Source organism: Pecten maximus, chromosome 3 (assembly GCF_902652985.1).
Source record: "Pecten maximus chromosome 3, xPecMax1.1, whole genome shotgun sequence".
Taxonomy (NCBI): Eukaryota; Metazoa; Mollusca; class Bivalvia; order Pectinida; family Pectinidae; genus Pecten; species Pecten maximus.
The window spans coordinates 13,039,838-13,067,253 of record NC_047017.1 but is presented as its reverse complement, the minus strand read 5'-3'; the positions used below and the strand labels follow the sequence as shown (position 1 = coordinate 13,067,253).

At 33.1% G+C, this 27,416-nt stretch overlaps 1 protein-coding gene across 2 annotated transcripts; it reads right to left on the bottom strand.

The window, feature by feature from the left end:
* LOC117323252 (homeobox protein Nkx-2.2a-like) lies at positions 1-27,416 on the bottom strand. 2 transcript variants are annotated; one of them, XM_033878351.1, is made up of 3 exons: positions 27,343-27,416; positions 10,943-11,195; positions 1-1,143 (listed from the first exon to the last, which is right to left on the bottom strand). In XM_033878351.1, the coding sequence occupies exons 2-3, from the start codon at positions 11,193-11,195 to the stop codon at positions 374-376; spliced, it is 1,023 nt and encodes a 340-aa protein (XP_033734242.1). In that variant the 5' UTR covers positions 27,343-27,416; the 3' UTR covers positions 1-373. The 2 variants fall into 2 exon arrangements, with proteins under 2 accessions (XP_033734242.1, XP_033734241.1); XM_033878350.1 differs by lacking the exon at positions 27,343-27,416 and adding an exon at positions 24,988-25,149.

Sequence of the window (27,416 nt, the reverse complement as noted above, 5' to 3'; positions counted from 1 at the left end):
AACATGTCATGATATTTCATTCTGAATTAATATAAATATGATATGACTAACACAATGACGTCATACGTAAACACAGAAATGGAATTGATGTGCGTGATAAACGATGTTTGACGGACAAATCTATAAAATGGTGGTGACCATATTCTATAAAGCACTTTTGTTTAAATCAATAAATTAAAGTTCTGCACTATTAAAACCTGTCACGTAAAACACATTTCTGACGAGTGTTAAAGGCGAATTATAATGTGTCAAAATATAAAGCGAAATAGCACTTTGTGCCATTTTTTTCTGATAATTCTACAGCATTCTTTGAGATTTAGTTTGAAATTCACAATTTCTGATGAAGCATAAATCCACATTAGTGTCACCAAGGTTACCACCACCGAGTCTGAGGCTGCATTAGAGGGTGACTGTAACTCGGTAACACGTTCATGTTGTTCATGTTCATATTCATATTCATGTTCAAATTCATTGCGTTCATAGATCCCATTGTGTTATATGAACAGCTCATGTTCATACTGTTCATCGATGTGGGTAAACTTGAGTTCATGGAATTGTTCATCGTTAACGAGCCCATGGGGTTCATGTTCATGTTACTCAAACTGCTGTTCATGTTCACGGGAGAGTTCATGTTAGGTTGCATTGGAAGGGGTTCCTGGGACTTAACAATACTGTTCATTCCAGGTTGGCAGGGTTTGCCGTCCCGCACGAGCACGGGAACAGCCACACGTCTCGGGGACGGTAATGGATTCAGATCTAAACCTTTTTCTTGTCGAGATCTCTTCAGCTTGTACCTGTGATTCTGAAACCATATTTTTACCTGAACTGGCGTTAGCCTAATTATACTAGCTAAATGTTCCCGCTCTGGTGCGCTCAGGTACCTCTGTTGACGAAATCTCCTTTCTAGTTCATAAGTCTGAGCCTTAGAAAATAGCACCCTTCGTTTCCTCTTCTTTTGGCCATCATTGTTATGGGAACCTGGCGAATCATCACCATCATTGTCACTAAGTTTGTCGCAGTCCTCAGAACTGTTTAATTCCGATTTCACGGCTGTAATGTCATTATGTACAGTAGAATGGTTCTCTGTCGTGGACACATCGCTGGAGTGATTCGAGTCGCTGGGCGAATTCATGTGAGGTAAACCTGGTGATGGAAATCAACACAGATCAGTAAAGATAATACCGCCCAGGGGCTGTATAAGTTAATCAAGTCATGACATGGACACACTTCTATCTTCAAACCTCACACAACACCGACTCCTCTAACCTATGGCGGTCAGTCGACAATAGAAGAACGATCACACTTAGACCTTTGGCCACGGTTCGTATTTACAGACGGTCAGTTTAATTAAATTGGTGAATTCGACCACCTAACACCACTTTCTCTGTTAGATATTAATGTTTTCTTACTTCATCAAAATGTGTCGTACACATTAACGATAGACTTTGACTGGAGATTCCAGTACTAATGGGAACAGGTACAACCCTGGACACAAGTGTTGCTGTCTGTCATTTTCGATAATGACATCAGTATTGTATAGGAGTACTACAGGTATTTATTCTAAGAGAATATAGAGTAAAAAATTATTGATAGCGAAAAATATGAAAGGTTATATAGAGGATTGTTCATATAGTAATCATCGCCAGGGGGAAAGTCGGTGTTTGCATCTGCATTCAACACTTTAGTACTGTCATAAATGTCCTACTCCAATATATAGCATTAGATATTTTCATGAGATTTTGATTAATGCTCTTGTGTGTCAAATATTTGTTACAATTTCCCCCAATTTAATGTTAGCATGTACAGCGTATCAAACGATATCACTAATTCAGTATATACCAGACGATATCACTAATTCAGTATATACCAAATGATATCACTAATTCAGTATATGCCAGACGATATCACTAATTCAGTATATACCAAATGATATCACTAATTCAGTATATACCAAACGATATCACTAATTCATTATATCCCAAACGATATCACTAATTCAGTATATACCGACGATATCACTAATAAGTATAACTAATTCAGTACATACCAAACGATATCACTAATTAGTATAACTAATTCAGTATATACCAAACGATATCACTAATTCAGTTTATACCAAACGATATCACTAATTCAGTATATACCAAACGATATCACTAATTCAGTATATACCAAACGATATCACTAATTCAGTTTATACCAAACGATATCACTAATTCAGTATATACCAAACGATATCACTAATTCAGTATATACCAAACGATATCACTAATTCAGTATATACCAAACGATATCACTAATTCAGTATGTACCAAACGATATCACTAATTCAGTATATACCAAACGATATCACTAATTCAGTATATACCAAACGATATCACTAATTCAGTATATACCAAACGATATCACTAATTCAGTATATACCAGACGATATCACTAATTCAGTACATACCAAACGATATCACTAATTCAGTATATACCAAATGATATCACTAATTCAGTATATACCAAACGATATCACTAATTCAGTATATACCAAACGATATCATTAATTAGTATAACTAATTCAGTATATACCAATTGATATCACTAATTCAGTATATACCAAACGATATCACTAATTCAGTATATACCAAACGATATCACTAATTCAGTATATACCAAACGATATCACTAATTCAGTATATACCAAATGATATCACTAATTCAGTATATACCAAATGATATCACTAATTCAGTATATACCAAACGATATCATTAATTAGTATATACCAAACGATATCATTAATTAGTATATACCAAACGATATCATTAATTAAGTTTATACCAAACGATATCACTAATTAGAATTATAAAATCATAGGATAGTAATGTATTGTAAACCCCGCATATCTCGAATTCTCTCCGTCCGCCTGGAGTCTGCTGCATATCTTTATCAGGAAATATGTGTCTAATAATACCATATTTATCTCCAAACGTCTTTCAAAAATACCCTTTAGATCTCGATCTCCGTGGCCAGTCTTATTCTTTAACCCTTTTTTTTTTATGTCATAACCCAAATCATTTCTACAAACCAACACGTGACTACATGCTGGATTTTTTTTCGCCATTATCACAAATGACGCTACAGGTCACAGTCATTAACACATGTAAATACTGAGGATGTTGGAAAACTAACTTCAAACAATACTATTGACATCACAGGTATCACATTCATCAAATTACGTTATTGAGTAACAAGTATGATTAAAGTTGGGATTTTATCAGAAAATGAATTTAAATTATTCACATTTCACGGTTAATTGATTTCATGGTTCGCTTTATAATGGTTTCCGTTCCGATCAGTGTGGACGTCAAATATCATTCTGAAAACATCTTGATCATTTAACGGAAAACCTCTCACAGCTTTCCCATTAGCAACGATAGCAGCTTGAAAGTGCGCTCACATAAAGTATGGCTGTTAATATGAATTCATATTAGAGATGACCATCAGGGAACTCAAGGTTTTCTCTTTGGCGAACATAATTGCCCGTAAAATCATCACACATCCGTTGATCAGTACCGTAACGTCATTTGAAATCAGTTTCCACGTTCTGTTTGATCGTCTAAAGCATACAAGTTGGCTTTATCAGTAGTTTGTGTCGTCAACTAACTTTGATTTTAACCATTGCCGAGAAAATATTTATAAAAATTCTATTAGATATTGGACTGATAAGTGCATGTTTTCATTTTCTTATCATGAGGTAAATTTATCTCGCACCGGGAAGTCTTACGAAAGTGACAGATCAATTAAAACCGAATTATTCAGGTCTAACTCGGGCATCATAAATGTCGACGTATTGAAAAACGTGATTCTGACGACTAGAGGCGACCCTGTGTTGGTATAGTTAGACAGGGAGCAGAACACTGGGTCTGATACAATGGATGAAGAAAACAAACATTAAGTTAATTAAAAATGATATGGCACATATTATCTTTGTTATTTCTGTTCGTTATATAGTCCGCATGAAGTAGTTAGGGAAACAAAACAAAATGATCGAATTATGTTAATTATTAATTAGTATAATGATCTTATCTTATACCATGTGATTAACAACGCTATCGTCATGAAAATACAAAATGAAAAAAATGGAACAAACTCGATAGAAAATGCAATGCCACATGAAGAACAAAGTATCAATGAAGAAAGAAGAAAATAAAGCATATAAAATAAAGCATATAAAATAAAGCATATAGAATAAAGCATATAGAATAAAGGGGGAATGGAAACAAGAGGAAAACTAACGAGAGAATGGTAATAAGAGGGAAAAGGATAGAAAATAAAGGGGGAATGGAAACAAGAGGAAAACTAACGAGAGAATGGTAATAAGAGGGAAAAGGATAGAAAATAAAGGGGGAATGGAAATTAGAGGGAAAAAAAGATAGAAAATATAGGGAGAATGGAAATTAGAGGGAAAAAAAGGATAGAAAATATAGGGAGAATGGAAATTAGAGGAAAACTAACGAGATAATGGAAATTAGAGGAATGAAAAACAGAAAATATAGGGGGAATGGAAACAAAAGGAAAATTAACGAGATCATGAAATTAAAAGGGAAAAAAGGATAGAAAATAAAAGAGGAATGCGAGTAATGGGAGAAAATAAACAGAAAATTACTGAGAGAATGGAAATTAGAGGAAAATAAATAAGATAAAGGATATTAGAGGGAAAAAGATAGAAAATAAAGGGGAATGCGATTAGAGGGGAAAATAAACACAGAAAATAACGAAAGATGGAAAGTAGAGGGATAAAATGGTTAGGAATAACAAGGGAATGGAAAATAGAGAAAAAAATAACTGAAAATGAAGTTGAGATAAAAACAGTAGAAACAAAATTAACATCGACAAAAAATTGGAATGGGGAAAAAAAGGAAAATAAATATAGGAAGTAGGGGAATGTAGAAAAAAAGGGGAAAACAAAGTATAGAAATTAACAAAGCAATGGGAGGGGGGAGAGGAAAAATAACTACAGAGAAAAATAATGGTTAAAATGAAAAAAATGGAGAGAGAAAAAAACAAGTTTAGAAAACGAAGGAAATGGAAAGAAGAGTAAATGTGAGTATAGAAAGTAACGAGGGAATGAAAGATAGAGGAACAAATAAGCATAGAAAACAGAGGGAATAGAAAAAGGGTAAAAAGGCAGTAAGAAATAAACGAGGGAAAGGAAAGAAGAGAAAAAAACAGTAAAAATAAACGAAGGAATGGAAAGAAGAGTAAAAATAGGGTAGAAAAAAAATAAACGAAAGAATTGAATGAAGAGAAAAAGTAAGGATGACAAATAACGGGGGAACGGAAAAGATAATTAAAAAACAAACAAGATTATTGTAAATAACAGCGGATTTGTGAGAAGGAATTGAAAACAAAGGAAGGGAAATTATAGAAAAAAAACGGAAATGGAAAATAGAAAAGCAAATAATGATAGAAAATATATAAAGAGTAAAATATGAGCATGAAAGTAATACGATGTAACAGATTGTAGCGATACACATGTGGAAACTAAATTTCAAGATAACAAAAGTACAAAAATTGATTACGAGGAGTTTCATTTTGTTCAGAATTAAGTGTTATACAGGAATGAACGAATTGTTCATACTTGAAATGATTACTACAAGATTCAACCCTGATGAGAAGTTTTATTACGAAGTGTTCATTGTGATTTAATCGGCGGTAATGTAATCGGTCTCAGTACAATGTTGGTACACCGTTCCCCCTTATATAGGCATACTGCTCAACAAATACCATACAACCCAAATTATTCAACACTTTAAATAAAAAACAACTTTGAAGTTTCATGTGGATGGACAGTTCTAATAGGGCGATTTCTATTTTGGCTTTACGTGGTAAACTTTGTATTTCCATAGACATCCGAAGCTAGACAATTCATTACATATATGTTAAGTTGTTTTTTAATAAGTCTTTTGATCATTCAGAGACTTAGTATACCATTATATTCTTCTGACATTATCAAAACATCCTAACTTTCCCTAGTTGTCCCTTTCTCGACCTATAAACATTAGGTCCTTAGATTCACTGATTCTCAACAGATGTATCATACAATTTGGTTGTTATTCGACATACAATATCTAGATAATCTTTAAAGGTGATACATAAATATATATTTGTTTTATAGAAATACGATTTTGGGTTGTGATTCGACAAATAACTAAATTATCTTCAAAAGTGATACCTGAATGTATATGTTTTATAGAAATAAAAGGAATGATGTCATGATAATTTTAAGAAACTACTCATTCTAATTATTATAAATTAATTATTCTTAAAATGTATGATGTTTGCAAATTAGCATACAAACAATAGAAATCCTTTTCTTGATTACAATACCTCCCTCGGGGAGTAATCCGTCCTCTAACATAAAGAGTCGACAGTTAAGCGCTAATACGAAGGTCACGCGAGGAAAGCTTATTAACCCAGCATGGTAAAACTATGTGACCGATTATCTAGTAAATACTGTTTATAATTCCCACACAGAACAGCAATACTTGGCAAATCCTTTTACTCGAACATTTTAACGGGTGTTTAAATTTCATTATCATTAAAATTCGTATCAGGAGTTTTACTCATTTTGAATTTCAAAACATTTTATCATATTTCTTTCACTTATTTATTCAGCGGCCAATATTTTTCAAAGTTTTGTTGTAGAAGATGACAGGTAGCATATACTATATCCTTCTTAATAATTATATACTATATTATCGTATTCATCTGTATAATAATATGATATATATCTATCTGTATAATTATATAATAGATAAATCGGTATAATAATATACGACATATATCTGTATATCTATATACGATATATATATATGTATTTGTATACCATATATACTCTGTATATGTACTTATTTTTATTATAAACTATAAACGTCTGTATAATAGTATATACATATATGTATAACACATACTATATACACTGTTCTTTTGTATAATACATACTCTATACATATATAAAATCATAATATACTATATACATATGTATAATCATAATATACTATATACATATGTATAATCATAATATACTATATACATATATATAATCATAATATACTATATACATATATATAATCATAATATACTATATACATATATATTATCATAATATGCTATATACATATGTATAATCATAAGATCATGTGTCTGTATAATGAATAACTATATATGTCTGTATTATCATAATTGGGTATTTGATTATGTTGGTTTGGTTGTAAGTTACATGAACATATGATGAGACAGCTGGCTTTGATCAAATCACACAAAGATATACATTGACAAAGATATCATAGAATGAAGGTACGATCAGTATATAAAAACTACATCATCATGTCTTATCGGTGATGTGAGAGTAAAAGCAAATACAATTTATATAAAATCTATAAATGTACTGAATAAAGTGATGGTTATATCACTGTGTAAATCACCAACAATACCATCAAGTACTTCAAAAGGAAAACGTAACCATTTAACACACTTTAAAGAAACGTTTCTGAATTATTAACATTTTATATATCATTTAAAACTTGTTTCTGTATTGAAATATATATGATTTATTTCACGAAATACTTTTTTTCGATAAATAACTTAAATGATATTAAAAACAATTTAACAGCTCAGTTTAAATTATCTATGCAATTTTAACAGTAGTGTAAACATATTTCATGGAAGGGAATTGTTTGCCAATCTTTGAGACCAACAATCCCTCAATGTTTTCAAATATTTGCAGTTGAGATTTCAAATTGTTTCGTCGCTAAAAATAAAGAAGTTTAAAATGACCTCTTTTAAATAGAGGTTGTCCGCTCATACTACATGTCTGTTTACCGATCATATAATATGGGTGGTCTCTCAATGTCGAAATATGCTCTTATCAAACAGCGATGTTCCCTTCTCATGTACTCCGCCTATTTCTTTCCTTTGTGAAAACATGAAATGCAAATATTTTATATGCGTGAAATATAACTCCTTTATTTGAATTAAATCCCTAATTCATTGCCCAATTAGAGACATACATTTGTAATGGGTGACAAGTACCGATATCAGCATTGCTCCTCGTGGCGGTGAAACACTTCCCCTCCTGAGGAGGCTAGACATATGATAACTATATACCAGTATATTGATAATATAATATGGCCTAATTACACACGTATGTTAAAACCACTGTCACACTAGAAAATATGTACAAGGTATCGACTTATCTACTGTTCTTTGTCTTTGTTACTTGAAAATTTGTAATGTACTTTTAATCTATTATTGATTTTATTGTATATCATATGTATTTATACACATTGTAAAGCTGATGCTAACTCGAGTTTTTATAATTTCTTGAACTTCACTTTTATTTTTTTTTTTTGATTTAGTGAAGTTTTCTTATCTTCTATATATTCATATACATTTTTATTTTATAATGTTGAAATGTATTGATTGAAGACGTGTGTATACCATATTTAAATTGTGTTTCTTTATCTTCAGTAACATTTAAATTAAATCTTTAACTCATTCATGATAAGGGGTAAACAATAGAATCTGGTTTGGCATAAGTAAAAATTGGAGTCATAAAGGGAAAACAATCAACAAAGGTGTTGATTACATAATTATAACGCGATACGTGATATTTTACGCTTGAGTGAAGTTTTAGTATATAAAAAGATTTTTTTTTATTGTATCAACAGGAATCTACAGTATTAATCATTTATATAATTTTTATTATGTCAGAGAGGGTTAACAAAATACATACTAGTAGACATATAATAAGTGATAATTTCTTTACATGCAGAATCATTCTGTGAACACGACATTTTCGGTGTGTTATTTAACACAAAGATACAGATCTATAGCCAATTTAGATAATAGAGCATCATTCATAAAATTGTTTTAGGCAAACGTACAAATATATAAAGTATTTAAGTCAGCAGCATTATCAACTGATAGTCGGAAATGGACCATACTAGTTTTGATAATGAAGTTCCCGTGAAAGTCGTCCTATAAAATATTTTGTGAAGTTTATTTGTTAAATAAAAAATGTAAATGAAATAGACGACTGTCATACATCGTTTCTTCATTGGTCTTCACTAACAAAATACTAATAGGCCTTAGCTTGTAAACTATAATGTAAGTGTTGTTTTCTTCTAATGTCGAGGTCTTCGTTTGATACCAATACCCTTCCTTACATTTATTTTCAAACATATATTCACTATTAAGATATTGTAAATAAATATAATCATTAATCAGATGTTGTAAAATACCCTCTTTTGAAATAGACAAAATAATCGTTTTCGAAAGTTATCTTTTTATATCTTTTAAGTCATTTTCGCTTGTTTAAGGAATGTTACCCTAACAAAACCATTTCTATGAGAAAACTAATTGACTAAATAAGATCATTTCTGCAATAATAAGGTACAATACTGATGTCATATAACTACCATGAATATTTTTGTGACTTTGAAATATCACATTTAGAAAACTAGGTTAAACATGCTCAAGCTCAGAAGGACAGAAAAGGTATCTTGAGGTCGCTACAGGTATAAATCTACAAACAGTCTCGTAAACACATCGGTATTGTTTACAAATGGTCTAAGTCAACACTAGCTAAGTTAATTACACTTACACAGTTATAACAGGCTCTCAGTATTATCCTACTTGTGTATTACTGATAGAACCTAAAATATACCTACGACTTCTTGTCAATTAAAGACAGGGAAATGTATCCATGTGCTTTTATTTTCGCTCGTTTATCAACTCAAATGAAATAACATCTATCATCAATATCATTAAACAAAAAGTTAATTAATGACATTTTAATGTATTGTATACTTACATTTTCATGAAAGATTCGAGAAAACAGATAATGTTACCAATACATATATTGTATGACACTGTGGTATTTACTTTCTTGCCTCCCTGAGATAGCGCCCAATCCTACAGTAAATACTAGGCGATTATAAATCCTGTGATATCAGATCCTGATTAATGGCGATAGACTCCAAATAAATCTTCGACAAACAAAGTCATGTCTTGATTCTTAAACACTTTACCTTGTCCTTGAGGAGCATACTACAAACTTTTCAGATGAAGTATACAACTATTTCACTTTTGACATTATGAACGCTTCTTGGCCTAAAATGTGTATAGGTGATATAAGCATACCCTAATTTTTTTGTGATATTTCTATAATCCATACACACAACTACAGCATCATTAGCCCTCATAGCACTTGATTATGTAAAACATCACTTAACAAGGTGATATTTAATCAATTCGTTTTATTAACTATATTGTATAGAGTTATTAGTGTCTGGGGTAATCTTCCGATCTAATACTAGGTTATATATCACTGGAGGGTCACTACAAGAAATGACAAGTGGAGTACGTTTAACAGAATATTTCAGTGAGAAAGGACATTGTTCTATAGATAGTCGGACCCGGTTAATTTTATTGTTGTGTTGTTCAACGCTGCTTTCATGTTTTGCTCAAATTTTAACTAGGAAGCAGCAAAGATGTTGCTGGTGGCTTTTATATATATGATTATATTTTATTAACTCATGAGTTCTAGACAATCCCATAGATAATCGAAAAGGTGCATTGTTTCAGCAATGAAAAGAACATACTTAATAAATTACATTTTATTGTTTGCTTTCATCGTTTCGAAACAAATTTACTTATTTTCAATAAATTAATAACAACTTTTTTTGTTTGTTTTTTGTTTGTTTGTTTGTTTGTTTGTTTTTTTTTAGCGCGAATGATTTCTGAGGATTTAATATTTGAACAATTTCCGTGTCGTTATCTGTGACTTGAAATATGTATTCACATGTTTTACTTTGCACAATTTCCCCTTGTCATAACTTTTATCATATGAGAAATTTCAGTATCACTTCTTTAAAATATCATACTTACTAGTATAATGCATGTGTTCATTTGTTTGGAGCCAGCGTGTATATGGGTTATCGTTGTCATAGTATCCAGTGACCGAGGGGAGATCCGGTACTTCCGGCACCGTCGGGATGGACAGTAGGGTGGCGCTGCTGACTGTAGTAGGGCCCCCGGTACTGAGGACGGACTTCCCTTTAGGTAGATCCAGTATGTCCTTCACGGAAAAGCTACTGCTTGATTTAGCCCCTCCGTTCATTTCTTGTAGATGTGAGTCCATCTAAGTGTGAAAATTGATTTTATGCTAAGATTATAAATCCGTGCACACTCAAACATGTAAACTGGCCACTTAAAGCCTCGAAATTGCCTCTCAGCAATCCTCGCATTGAATTAAGAACTCGTGTAAGCGTAATGGTTTCAGCTGTCAACTTCGGAATGACATCTTCACACAAAGATCTATTTTCAAAACAATTAAGAAGGTAGAATTAGGGAAGGTGAGCCTTTATCGAGAGCAGAGACCACATTTGATCCACTACCCGTATCTCCTGCAAAGATGATTGGTGGGTCTAAGATAGGACACGCCTACCAGTGTTATCATTGTAAACAAGGGGGGCGTGTCCAGACTAAGCGTAAAATCGATGGGAGTCCATGAGAGATCGTACACATACTTGACAGGACAGCGAAGGAGTTAGACCAGAATCAATGTACAACTAATTTTCCGATAAACAGCGCACTTTTTCAAACAATTATTTTCAGTGGTACCACTTGGCTTAATGACACAAAGACACATTTAAAGCTGGACAAACCAATAATTAGTAGGCTTGTGTATATGTCCTCTCTGAATTGTATAAATGAAAAGAAAACAAATATCAAATGTATTGAGATAGGCATGGCCACTTCACGGGTACTTCAAAGACCACTTCGAATGTTAGCTTAGGACTGGGGCAATGAAACAAGCTTATCAAATACACTAAAAGACTCCAACAGATTGATACTTATTACATAGAATAACGGGTGTACACTACACTCTATGTCGAGTGGATATTCCATCCTTTAGCTTCAAGTAGAACAGCTTTACTTTCAGTCAAGCTGATAATTTAAACAATGCAATTGGGAAGTTATCACTATCAGGTGGAGAGGCAGGTTAGCTAACTTGTGAGTGTTTGTACATACAGGGTGTCAACAACAAGTTGGCTGTGTACTAGAGAAGAAGAGATGTGTGTTAACGAGATGCTATACGGCTGTAGAATCTGATCTACAGTCATATCAATGAAGTCAATGGAGTGGACACATATTATTATAGCACTACAAAGGTCATGTTGGAGATGCATATACGGGAGGCCAGAAAAGAATCAGATAAAGTATGCCTGTTATATCAGATAGAAGTAACAAAACAATTAAGAGATAAAATAGTGACGGAATCCTCAGGTTAGCATTATTTAGTGAAGTACACTAGAAATCAAAGTCGGAAATGGAAGTAATTAAACACTGTATGTGTATGTAATTAAACACTTTATGTGTATGTAATTAAACACTGTATGTGTAAGTAATTAAACACTTTATGTGTATGTAATTAAACAATTTATATGTAAGTAATTAAACACTCTATTTGTAAGTAATTAAACACTCTATGTGTAAGTAATTAAATACTGTATGTGTAATTAAACACTGTATGTGTATGTAATTAAACACTGTATATATAAGTAATTAAACACTGTATGTATAGGTAATTAAACACTGTATATGTAAGTAATTAAACACTGTATGTGTAAGTAATTAAACACTGTATATGTAAGTAATTAAACACTGTATATGTAAGTAATTAAACACTGTATATGTAAGTAATTAAACACTGTATGTGTAAGTAATTAAACACTGTATATGTAAGTAATTAAACACTGTATGTGTAATAAAACACTGTATGTGTAAGTAATTAAACACTGTATATGTAAGTAATTAAACACTGTATATGTAAGTAATTAAACACTGTATATGTAAGTAATTAAACACTCTATGTGTAAGTAACTAAACAGTGTATGTGTAATAAAACACTGTATGTGTAATAAAACACTGTATGTGTAAGTAATTAAAAACTGTATATGTAAGTAATTAAACACTGTATGTATGTAACTAAACACTGTATATGTAAGTAATTAAACACCGTATATGTAAGTAATTAAACACTGTATATGTAAGTAATTAAACACTGTATATGTATGTAATTAAACACTGTATGTGTAAGTAATTATACAGTGTATGTGTAAGTAATTAAACACTGTAAATGTATGTAATTAAACACTTTATATGTAATTTACTAAACACTGTATATGTAATTAAACACTGTATATGTAATTAAACACTTTATATTTAATTATACACTGTATATGTAATTATTAAACACTGTATATGTAATTATACACTGTATATGTAATTATTAAACACTGTATATGTAATTATTAAACACTGTATGTGTGATTGTCATGGATGTTATATCACAAAACAAATATAATTACCAATACTGTAGATTTCCTCGAACACGAAATATGCTTCATATTTGAGACTTGAAACATGTTTTTTTTTAATCAATATTCATTTCCGTTTTCTGTAAACAACTTTTACAAAAATGTATGTATAATAAAATTCGATGGTGTACACATGAATAAAAACGTCCCATACTATAGTAATTTGTATCCCCGATTCTGTGTCTAAGGTCCCATACTATAGTAATGTGTATCCCCGATTCTGTGTCTAAGGTCCCACACTATAGTAATGTGTATCCCCGATTCTGTGTCTAAGGTCCCATACTATAGTAATTTGTATCCCCGATTCTGTGTCTAAGGTCCCATACTATAGTACTGTGTATCCCCGATTCTGTGTCTAAGGTCCCATACTATAGTAATTTGTATCCCCGATTCTGTTTTTAAGGTCCCATACTATAGTAATGTGTATCCCCGATTCTGTGTCTAAGGTCCCATACTATAGTAATGTGTATCCCCGATTCTGTGTCTAAGGTCCCATACTATAGTACTGTGTATCCCCGATTCTGTGTCTAAGGTCCCATACTATAGTAATTTGTATCCCCGATTCTGTGTCTAAGGTCCCATACTATAGTACTGTGTATCCCCGATTCTGTGTCTAAGGTCCCATACTATAGTAATGTGTATCCCCGATTCTGTGTCTAAGGTCCCATACTATAGTAATTTGTATCCCCGAATCTGTGTCTAAGGTCCCATACTATAGTAATTTGTATCCCCGAATCTGTGTCTAAGGTCCCATACTATAGTAATTTGTATCCCCGATTCTGTGTCTAAGGTCCCATACTATAGTAATGTGTATCCCCGATTCTGTTTTTAAGGTCCCATACTATAGTAATTTGTATCCCCGATTCTGTGTCTAAGGTCCCATACTATAGTAATTTGTATCCCCGATTCTGTGTCTAAGGTCCCATACTATAGTAATGTGTATCCCCGATTCTGTTTTTAAGGTCCCATACTATAGTAATTTGTATCCCCGATTCTGTGTCTAAGGTCCCATACTATAGTAATTTGTATCCCCGATTCTGTGTCTAAGGTCCCATACTATAGTAATGTGTATCCCCGATTCTGTTTTTAAAGTCCCATACTATAGTAATTTGTATCCCCGATTCTGTGTCTAAGGTCCCATACTATAGTAATGTGTATCCCCGATTCTGTGTCTAAGGTCCCATACTATAGTTATGTGTATCCCCGATTCTGTGTCTAAGGTCCCATACTATAGTAATTTGTATCCCCGATTCTGTGTCTAAGGTCCCATACTATAGTAATGTGTATCCCCGATTCTGTGTCTAAGGTCCCATACTATAGTTATGTGTATCCCCGATTCTGTGTCTAAGGTCCCATACTATAGTAATTTGTATCCCCGATTCTGTGTCTAAGGTCCCATACTATAGTAATTTGTATCCCCGAATCTGTGTCTAAGGTCCCATACTATAGTAATGTGTATCCCCGATTCTGTGTCTAAGGTCCCATACTATAGTAATTTGTATCCCCGATTCTGTGTCTAAGGTCCCATACTATAGTAATGTGTATCCCCGATTCTGTGTCTAAGGTCCCATACTATAGTAATGTGTATCCCCGATTCTGTGTCTAAGGTCCCATACTATAGTAATGTGTATCCCCGATTCTGTGTCTAAGGTCCCATACTATAGTAATGTGTATCCCCGATTCTGTGTCTAAGGTCCCATACTATAGTAATGTGTATCCCCGATTCTGTGTCTAAGGTCCCATACTATAGTAATGTGTATCCCCGATTCTGTGTCTAAGGTCCCATACTATAGTAATGTGTATCCCCGATTCTGTGTCTAAGGTCCCATACTATAGTAATGTGTATCCCCGATTCTGTGTCTAAGGTCCCATACTATAGTAATGTGTATCCCCGATTCTGTGTCTAAGGTCCCATACTATAGTAATGTGTATCCCCGATTCTGTGTCTAAGGTCCCATACTATAGTAATGTGTATCCCCGATTCTGTCTAAAGTGTTACGCCGCGCTATAAGTGCGCAAATTCATCAATACGCTTATTTGTAAAAATATTATGATTTATAGCGTTGAATAAATATAATCGTATTTATGCACTGACAATGATAATATATTGGTGACATTACATAAATAAACTGTAGGTATTTTACATGTATCTAGGAATCATTATGGAGTTTATAGGGTCAACATGTGCCTGTTTTTTTTATGGAGATTCAAATTTACTGCTACCGTTTATACGAAAACCGTGACAGAAGATTAATAATAACAGATATTTTCATGCTTGAAATAAGTGCACACTCTTTTTCAACACAGTGTGTATGCATATGTTTGTATATAGTAGTTTAACAAATAAATGGGCGAATGGTATAGCAAATGATCTTTATCAGTTGAAGTTGTACTTTTTCAGGTAACATTGATATTTGTTCTTATTCGAAGATACAAAATAAATGTACGTTGTACAGTCATAGAACTAAGGCCACATTGAACCTTTAATTACTGGAAAACCTGATCAATAACAATATACAGATTCCTCATTCATGTTGTGCTCAGAAATCACCCTGTCGGAGTGTAGCTATCGACTTCCAACAGGTCAGGAGTATTATGTTATTTATTGAAACAAGTTCACAATTTAACATGTTATCATCATACGGGAAACTGACTGTGTGTAAATAGCGTGGTAAAACGTTATCTTACCGCTGTTTGGCCTGAGACAGGTCAATAACTATTATCTAGAGTTTTATAGCACTCGTATTAAGTAAATGAGATAAGCGATTGAAATTAAATACTAAGTAGTCTACAAAGGTTTGTATTAGCTCATACATCGATCCATCAGACGGAATGGACGGATGTCATTATATAATACAAGCGTAGTCACAAGAAGTGATGGATTCTCCAAATTATATGAATTTTTTTCTTTCATTGTAGCACTAAAATGACCAATAAGTCAACAACAAAATTAGAAAATGTTAAAATTAGAAGGAATAGCGGCATAGATGTTTTATAAACTGAAGCCAAAACAAAGGTCAATACTGAAACCAGTCTAGATGTCGTCCGTCAAAGTCACATGTGACAGCCGTCTCAACGTCGTCCGTCAAAGTCACATGTGACAGCCGTCTCAACGTCGTCCGTCAAAGTAACACGTGACACCCGTCTCAATGTCGTCCGTCAGTCACACGTGACAGCTGTCTCAACGTCGTCCGTCAAATCCACACGTGACAGCTGTCTCAACGTCGTCCGTGAAAGTCACACGTGACAGCTGTCTCAACGTCGTCCGTCAAAGTCACACGTGACAGCTGTCTCAACGTCATCCGTGAAAGTCACATGTGACAGCCGTCTCAACGTCGTCCGCCAAAGTAACACGTGACAACCGTCTCAACGTCGTCCGTCAAAGTCACACGTGACAGCGATCTCAACGTCGTCCGTCAAAGTCACATGTGACAGCTGTCTCAACGTCGTCCGTCAAAGTAACACATGAGAGCCGTCTCAACGTCGTCCGTAAAAGTCACATGTGACAGCCGTCTCAACGTCGTCCATCAAAGTGACATGTGACAGCCGTCTCAACGTCGTCCGTAAAAGTCACATGTGACAGCCGTCTCAACGTCGTCCGTCAAAGTTACATGTGACAGCCGTCTCAACGTCGTCCGTCAAAGTTACATGTGACAGCCGTCTCAACGTCGTCCGTCAAAGTCACACGTGACAGCCGTCTCAACGTCGTCCGTCAAAGTGACATGTGACAGCCGTCTCAACGTCGACCCTCGAAGTCACACGTGACAGCCGTCTCAACGTCGTCCGTAAAAGTCACATGTGACAGCCGTCTCAACGTCGTCCGTCAAATTAAATAAAATGTGTATTAACGAATAAATAACATCAAGGAGAATGTCTTTAATTGACGCAGACACTGATAAGTATATATAATAAGTAAGATATTTTGATGTCTATTGGTAAAGAACACAACATGGGTAAGAACTGTATATTTAAGTGTATTTTGTTCATTCACCATGTCATAGGTTATCAAGTATAATAACGTTTATGTTTAACAGCGAAACTGATATTTAAAATGGTGAAACCAAATTGTGATGTTTAAACATTAACACAAAATGTGGACATGACAGATTGACCCAACTTCGTATAAAAATATCTCAGTAGGTACAAATAACGCTTTGATTGATTCCCGGATTATAATGATACTTATATAAAGTCATGTTGAGAAACAATGAAATTATCGCTTTAGGTCCTGGATTACTATGACTAACACGGCTCCGTTTAGTAGCGTGTCGATAAATATACTAATTAAGCATTTAAGAGACAGCTTTATACAAGTCCACACTGGTCTCTACATACATGTAATACTGGCATAGCCTGTAGGTACAGAGGCTGTCACTGCCTGTCACTTTCATGGAGGCTATGTATCGAAATGGGTACATTTATCGTCACATTTTTATATGTATAAGAAATCCGTATATAAATACATTATGCAACATTAAATCCCATCAAGAATTAGTGAAAAACATATTTCAAGTGAGATCCTTCATTATACATTGCTAGCCTCGAATGGATGCACATTATCATGAACTCAGAATACCAAACGACATTTTATACTAAAACTATATATTTTATATACAGATGCATGTACAAAATTTGAAGAGTAAAAGCGTGAAGTAATAGTTCAATAAATATATGTACAAAAACAAAACGAAAAGTAAAATGACAGATAGTGTTAGATCAAGTCCGTGTCCTGCTATTGAGAATCATGTCTTCACCTGGAAGCCTTGTATGCGACCTTTTGGTGAGAAAGTATTGCTTATCCATAAAAGCCTTACTGTATTTTCTGAGATTAACAAATATACCCCATACTGATCCGTCACAAACTCAGTGAAATCTTCTTCATACACCCGTTTAACCACACTAAGCTTTTAAATCGTTTCTATTATAGATAAGCTTCATGACGAACCTACTACATTACTATAGACACCCCTTTGAAGTGTCCTCTGATTCTTTGGTTGGTTACCAAGGTATGTCGTAACTTTTTTTGTTTCGGTCATGGCTACACGCTCCGTCATCAAGTTTTTATCGGACAGTATAGTCTTTACAGGTACGGGACAAACAAAGCAGGATACAGTTAACCAGCGGTGATAGTCTGTTATAAATCTATCATCCATTTACAACCATATAATGCCATAGTTTTATGATTAGCAAATATCTCATTATAAACTTTACCGGCAGACGACGCCGAAATTGGAATATGACACCATCTGTTCGGCAGGGACGTTTACCTTTACCATGAACAAACACGCGGGGCTATCAAATGGGTATTGGTTTATCAGCCTTGCTATTGACACGTTTACTAAAACACCTACAAATATTTTCCCCTCCCAGTACACTTTTCACACACATGTCGAGATGTCTTCTTGAGAAAATTTTTGTTTGTAAAACTGCAGATATAGTTTGTAAGCTGTATAAGACCCTCTTCGTGGTAACAAGACAATTCCTGATGGTTTATACTAGTGTAGACACCAGCAACTCAATATTGATTAAAACAACAGAAACCGAGGAGTCACAAAGAAAGCAAATACAGCAATAGAAACCGAGCAAAAAGCGAAACAAATGGAAGGACAACAAAAGGAACTGAGTTATCATAACATTAATGAAATACAATAATAGAAGCTGAGAAGATACAAAACAAAAGGAAATACAATAATAGAAACCGAGGAAATACAAGAATAAAAGAAAATACAATCATAGAAACCGAGAAGATACCAACAACAAAAGGAAATACAATAATAGGAACCGAGGAAATACAAGAATAAAAGAAAATACAATAATAGGAACTGAGGAGATACAAGAACAAAAGGAAATACAATAATAGGAACCGAGGAAATACAAGAACAAAGGGAAATACAATAATAGAAACCGAGAAGATACAAGAATAAAAGGAAATACAATAATAGGAACCGAGGAAATACAAGAATAAAAGGAAATACAATAATAGAAACCGAGGAGATACAAGAACAAAAGGAAATACAATAATAGAAACCGAGGAAATACAAGAACAAAAGGAAATACAATAATAGGAACCGAGGAGATACAAGAACAAAAGGAAATACAATAATAGAAACCGAGGAGATACAAGAACAAAAGGAAATACAATAATAGAAACCGAGGAGATACAAGAATAAAAGGAAATACAATAATAGGAACCGAGGAAATACAAGAACAAAAGGAAATACAATAATAGGAACCGAGGAAATACAAGAACAAAAGGAAATACAATAATAGGAACCGAGGAAATACAAGAATAAAAGGAAATACAATAATAGGAACCGAGGAGATACAAGAATAAAAGGAAATACAATAAAAGGAACCGAGGAAATACAAGAATAAAAGGAAATACAATAATAGAAACCGAGGAGATACAAGAACAAAAGGAAATACAATAATAGAAACCGAGGAGATACAAGAATAAAAGGAAATACAATAAAAGGAACCGAGGAAATACAAGAATAAAAGGAAATACAATAATAGAAACCGAGGAGATACAAAAACAAAAGGAAATACAATAATAGAAACCGAGGAAATATATATATAAAAAAAAGGAAATACAATAATAGGAACCGAGGAAATAAAAAAAAACAGAAGGAAATACAATAATAGAAACCGAGAAGATACCGTAGAAAAATGAAAAAGAAAATTGACTCTTATAATACCCTAGCTGACAACAAACCAATCTGAAGAATTATTGTTAACATTGGTAGTAAACCGTCAATACGCTTGTAAGTACTACAGGAAAGAAAGTTCAAATCTTCAGTATTCGAAAACAAACTGGAAATTCAAAACTCGGCCTATCTGGAATTTCATTAATATCATTTGCTGCAGAGATACAATTCAATCCAAATAAAATGCAACTTCGTAATTCTCTTTTAGAATAAAAATGTATTTAAAGATATAGTTCACAGAATATGTGATGCCTCAACAGTATTCTGATTTTAGGATCCAGTCTCAATCATAAGTCTGGTCTACATAAATCCTGTACTATAGTACGTCATTGGTTAAAGAAACACACGATGGATCTTGTTTTTCCCAGAGCAGTATACCCAAACACCATGTATTGCTTTTTATTGTTGAATTATTAGGAAATAAATAATGTTTTTTATTGAACGATTATATTACTTAGACATATGAATAGATCTAGCACTATACACGATTTCTTATTAGACTAAATATTTTCTAAATCCAAGTTTCGGCATGTCCGAGATAAGAAATACCCATTATTTGAATGTAAAATAGAATTAAATCATAGTTATACTTTCTTTTGAAAAAAGCGAAATTGAGATCGTCAATCTTGTACTGGTGTTTTTTCTTGTGCAATATTGGCTTATGCCTTGACAATAAAAGACGGAAGGAAAATTTACAATGACATGTGCTTTTCAGTGTGTCATGAGTTGGGCACCCGTCAGGTTTAGGTACGCTTGTAATTCGTGAGTCATTTATAAACAAATAAAGTATTGCTCGCTTATCCTTTACAAATAAGGTGACATGCAATATACAGGCTATCAAACATTGTGTTAGAGGAATATTGTACTTGGTGACCACGAGAAGCAAAGCCAGATTTCAAACATTATCAGTATTAGTTTTAAATATGAACAGATACTGTATACTACTTAATGTAGGACCATATTGATCCATCCATTTTCATTTTCATCAGATAATTTATCGTCATTTCTGTAGTAATCAGTAGTATCCAAATATACATAGGACCTTCATTACTATATACATTATAATGGATTCATTTAAACGAATACAACACTTTGATATGATAAAAGCATTTAGGTGTCATATCAAACATAACACTATGTTTATGAGAACAATCTGTCAGTTTGTATATACTTTATAACTAATAATCATGAATGGAAACCCAGACTGTTTCCTCATGGAATTTCGCCTCGGTTATTTTTCACTCAGGATACACTCGTGTGACGTCATATATTGATGACGTCACTACAGCGTTATTCCATGTATTATTTAAGGCTTGTATTGCTTTGCTCCAAACATTTGCAGATAACTGTCTTTTACTTATCCTTTAAATAACACTTCTCGTAGCATTGTCATTGCAAGTGTAATTATAGATATTAGGATTATGACATTGTAGTCCGGGTTATATAGTAATAATGTTTAATCATCTAGAGTCCCTGCAGCGTTAGGGTTGAGGTTTGTTTATGTCTTTTGAATATCAAGTCTGTGGGAATCACATGAATATACCAATAGGATAGTCAGTGACTAGCATGATGGCGGTTGTCCCTAACATTTGTAGTATTGTATTAGTTACTGCAGTCATTATTTTAACGCTGTTCATTAAACAAAGCCGAATTTCAAATTCTTCGGTATCTGACTTGGACATGTAGATATAAATGAATACCACAGCGTCCATTGCAGTTCTAGAAACAAATGTATGTGGCTATATCGTTTAACGGTTCCATGTCAAAGGTCAAGACACCAAGCCAAGTTCCCCAACGACAAAGATCAATACAAAAACACGGCATATCATGTCTACATGGATCTTCTGCACTCTGGGGTAGTTTGTAGCTCTTTAATCTTGACCTATGACCTGATATACCCTACTTCGTAAAGACTTTTATCTTTAGTGTTTTATCACAGTAGTCACATTGTAGACGCCACTAAAATCATTACAAGTGTGCCATTTGAGGAGCAGATGTTTTCCAAACTCCTCCAAATCATTGGCCTTTGTGATTTAGTGGGATTTGTCACTTTATTTGATGGGCTGATATCTTACCGCTTAAGGGACGGCTTCTCCACATGATTGTGTTTAAAAGTCACGTCAATATTTGTAGTTTGTTTCTTGATTATAAACAAGAAGTCTTTGGTCGTTCCAGGTGGTTTAGGATATTATAAACAATTACCTGGTAGATTTTAGTATATTTTCTGAAATTGTGAATAAAACTTTAATGATTTTTTTTCTGGAGTTTTACCACTGACGTTCCTATTAGTTACTAAAAAGATATCTGTATTTACTTTTACAAACATTTTATGATGTAATATTTCACCGGTATTCCATCATCATGTTAGATAATAGTAAATGAGTATAGAATAGTAAGTAAAAGTTAGTTAGTTAAGGTTAGTTAGCATAGGTCAGTTAGTATAGGTAAGTTAGTGAAGGCTAGTTAGTATAGGTTTCTGAGTATAGATTAGTAGTATGTGTTAGTTATTATGGGTTAATTAGTATAGATTAGTTTGAATGGGTTAGTTAGTATGGGTTAATTAGTATAGGTAAGTTAGTATAGGTTAGTTAGTATAGGTAAATTAGTATAGGTTAGTTAGTATAGCTAGCGAGTACAGGTTAATTAGTATAGGTTAGTATAGGTTAGTGCAGGTAAGTTTGTATGGGTTACTTAGTATAAGTTAGTAGGATAGGTTAGTTAGTATACGTTAGTTAGAATTAGTTAGTTAGTGTAAGATAGTAAGTATTGGGTAGTTAATATAGGTGAGCTAGTATAGGTTAGTTAGTATAGGTTAGTAAAAGTTAGTTAGTATAGGTTAGTAAGTATAGGTTAGTTAGCATGGGTTAGCTAGTATAAGTTAGTTAGTATAGGTTAGTTAGTATGGGTTAGCTTGTATAGGTAAGTAAATGTTAGTTAGTATATGTTAGTTAGTATAGGTTAGTTAGTATATGTTAGTTAGTATATGTTAGTTAGTAATGGTTAGTTAGTATAGGTTAGTTAGTATAGGTTAGTTAGTATGTGTTAGTTAGTATAGGTTAGTTAGTAATGGTTAGTTAGTATAGGTTAGTTAGTATAGGTTAGTTGATAATTATATAACTATTGGTCAGGCTACTTGTATCGTTATTAATCGGAGAACCAATAATTAACATCCCCTGTTGTTGGTCGTAACATTTAACTGAAGAGAATTCATTCCAACATTATTTATTGAAGTACAAAATATTGACTGTATTATTGGTATGAAAGTTTCCAAGACATCTGTCTCCGTTTGTAGGATTTTTGTTTTTTTCTGTTTTCGGCACCGCCATTGATTCTATTGGTGCGACAGAGTTCCTGTGGGGCTTAAAGCCCCGGTCCCTTACTTTGTAGATGTAAGGATCATTACGATCTTAGATAACACACATGATTTTACATCAGTGTTAATGCCAACGCAGGTACTAAGACAAAATCTATTTCGACCATAAGAATTTATAAGAATTTTAAAAAGTTTATATTTCATTGAAAATATCAGTTATAGATACAGAATACCAAATATATTAATATAGATACAGAATACCAAATATATCAGTTATAGATACAGAATACCAAATATATTAATATAGATACAGAATACCAAATATATTGATATAGATACAGAATACCAAATATATTAATATAGATACAGAATACCAAATATATTAATATAGATACAGAATACCAAATATATTAATATAGATACAGAATACCAAATATATTAATATAGATACAGAATACCAAATATATTAATATCGATCTAACATTTTTTTTTCTTTTTCTTTTTTTTCTTTTATATATATATATATATATATATATATATACCAGTGAGTATTTGCACTGTATCACAACTCAGTACAAAATGTTTTGTTTTGTGGTGTTATTTCATTAATAACACTTATATTTTTTGTGTCCTATTTACAATATTTTTCACAGAAAAAGACACAGCTTTCTTTTCCCTTTTTGATATACCTGGTTTTAATATATACTGTATAAATATTTACCCAGCCGTTAGGCGTTCTTTGGTAAAAAAAAAGTCAAAAACGAATAATACCACACCAAATAGCCATCATTACATATATTAGTTATAATCTGAAATTAGATTTTAATTTAACCTAATTTAATTTTACACTCACTCAATAGTTTTGTAAAAATTAAAATTATGGGAAAAGATAAAATACTGACATGGTAAAATATTCACCTGTAGAATATTAATTTATTTCACTCGGGATGCATAACGTGAAATCCTCTTAAAATAAACAATTAACAGATGCGGTAAAAATGAATACCATTATCGAACATATGTGTCTAACGTTATCCACATGGTATTGTGATTCAAAGAGCAGCTTTTACTAAAAACTTTTAACAGCACTTTCTTTTACATAATAATTATCACATTCTTATTACTTATGAACCATATCGGCTTTAAAAACAGAAATAATTGGATTGATAATGAACAAATATTTATCCTTAATCATCCTATAATTATTTAATTAACTGTTCAATGATTGCATTGATACATTTATCAACAGGATTCATTCTTACGAGCATGTCATCTAAACCACAAAATATAATTCGCAATGAATTAAAACATATATATATATATGAATGATTTTTATATAATTAATTATGGGTAAAATTCAGCAATTATTTTGGAACTGATAGGAATTTTTGAAACTTTATATAATCAATTAGCTATAGGTGAAAGCATTCCAAAATTGTTCGTCACTGTACATATCTCTATTGCACGAAGTCTTGACGATTTCATTCCACAGCATCAACAAACTAAGCGGGAGGAGCATTTAACACCTACCTTGATAGATTCCGCTGAAATGAAATCGACACGAGTTATGTGATAAAGCCGTGGCTTCGCACGTTTTCCTCTCTTATCATCAATGAAACAGATATACCATTCAGCCCCCTTTGATGTCCTGCCCTACAAAGGGTAGTGTAATGTTTTCATCCTCAGTCCCCTCTACTGATAGCACAGAGAACACGCCCCAATCCACCCCGGATAGACCGTAATACAGTTGACATTTTGATGTATCGCATGTTGACAGAGAAATACAGATTTACAAGGAGAAAGCGCTCTGAATGATAACGTTTATTTACAATGGGTAATATAGTCTATAAGTCTACACATACGAATGGTGTAACTCGTGTGACGTTGGGCCCAGTGGCAGCATATTGCTGTGTCATTTAGAATTCAAAAGATTCAATGCGAGACACTAGTGCTGATTACTAATACCATAATGCCATCTTTATGAATATTTTTAGATTCAACACTGTGTTTATCAGAATAAAAAATAACATTTTGTCAGATATAGAACGAAATTAAAACTCTTCAGTCCAGTTGTGCGGACACAAAATCAGCCCGTTTAAAACAACGAAGTATTTATATCCATGTTGATATGGTGTAATGAGTTACCCGATGTTGATATGATGTAATGAGTTACCTGTTGTTGATATGGTGTAATGAGTTACCTGATGTTGATATGATGTAATGAGTTACCTGATGTTGTTTGTTATGGTGTAGTGAGTTACCTGATGTTGATATGATGTAATGAGTTACCTGGTGTTGATATGGTGTAATGAGTTACCTGATGTTGTTATGGTGTAGTGAGTTACCTAATGTTGATATGGTGTAATGAGTTACCTGATGTTGATATGGTGTAGTGAGTTACCTAATGTTGATATGGTGTAGTGAGTTACCTGATGTTGATATGATGTAATGAGTTACCTGATGTTGATATGATGTAGTGAGTACCTGATGTTGATATAATGTAATGAATTACCTGATGTTGATATGGTGTAATGAGTTACCTGATGTTGTTATGGTGTAGTGAGTACCTGATATTGATATGGTGTAGTGAGTTACCTTATGTTGATATGGTGTAGTGAGTTACCTGATGTTGATATGGTGTAGTGAGTTACCTTATGTTGATATGGTGTAATGAGTTACCTGATGTTGATATGATGTAATGAGTTACCTGATGTTGTTTGTTATGGTGTAGTGAGTTACCTGATGTTAATATGACGTAATGAGTTACCTGATGTTGATATGATGTAATGAGTTACCTGATGTTGATATGGTGTAGTGAGTTACCTAATGTTGTTATGGTGTAGTGAGTACCTTATGTTGACATGTTGTAGTGAGTTTCCTGATGTTTAAATGATGTAATGAGTTACCTGATGTTAATATGACGTAATGAGTTACCTGATGTTGATATGGTGTAGTGAGTTACCTGATGTTGTTATGGTGTAGTGAGTTACCTTATGTTGTTATGGTGTAATGAGTTACCTAATGTTGTTATGGTGTAATGCGTTACCTGATGTTGATATGATGTAGTGAGTTTCCTGATGTTTAAATGATGTAATGAGTACCTTATGTTGATATGGTGTAGTGAGTTTCCTGATGTTTAAATGATGTAATGAGTACCTTATGTTGATATGGTGTAGTGAGTTACCTGTTGTTTAAATGATGTAATGAGTTACCTGATGTTGATATGGTGTTGTGAGTTTTATATTTATGCACTTGTATCAAACATGACATCAATTAAGTAAGAAAATTGATGATTTGTTCATTTTACACAAAGATTCTCGTCAGGACAATATTTTCTATATATCTATATAGTTTTAGTTTTGTATTGCTTGAACATAATAAAGGTCATTTTAAGGACGGGTGACATATATATCAAAAAATAATAACTGTCAATGTTTAGTTCTATAAAGCTTGATGATATTACAATGAATTACCTGTCGAAATGAATTTCACTTGTGTATTTCTATATTAACTGATACAAACAGGAATGATACCCACAATGATAAATATCACATTTCAGGAAGTTATGAACATTAATGAAGACAATGAATTATAAAATACACTGATTCTATAACGACTGTAATGCATACGAAATCATTATTTGTTCCTTAAACATTTTTCCTATTTAATTACACCTGAAGATCTCCTCTACCTTGCTATCACTGGGCACTGGGCTTGAGGCTAAAGCACCCATTGACTGGCTTCAAGGATGCCCAGCAATACACTTCAATGGAGGGGCTAATACAAGGATTTCTACAAGGACAACCGAACGATACACTTAAATCAAGGGGTCGCTTAAGGGTCCTGTCAAGGGTCAGATACTTATATAAAGCAAACTAGACTTACCTTCAATGTAGAAGAGCTCTTGGGTTTCAATTGGAATTAATGAGTAGTTGGTTGAAGAGATGCTTCATATAGTT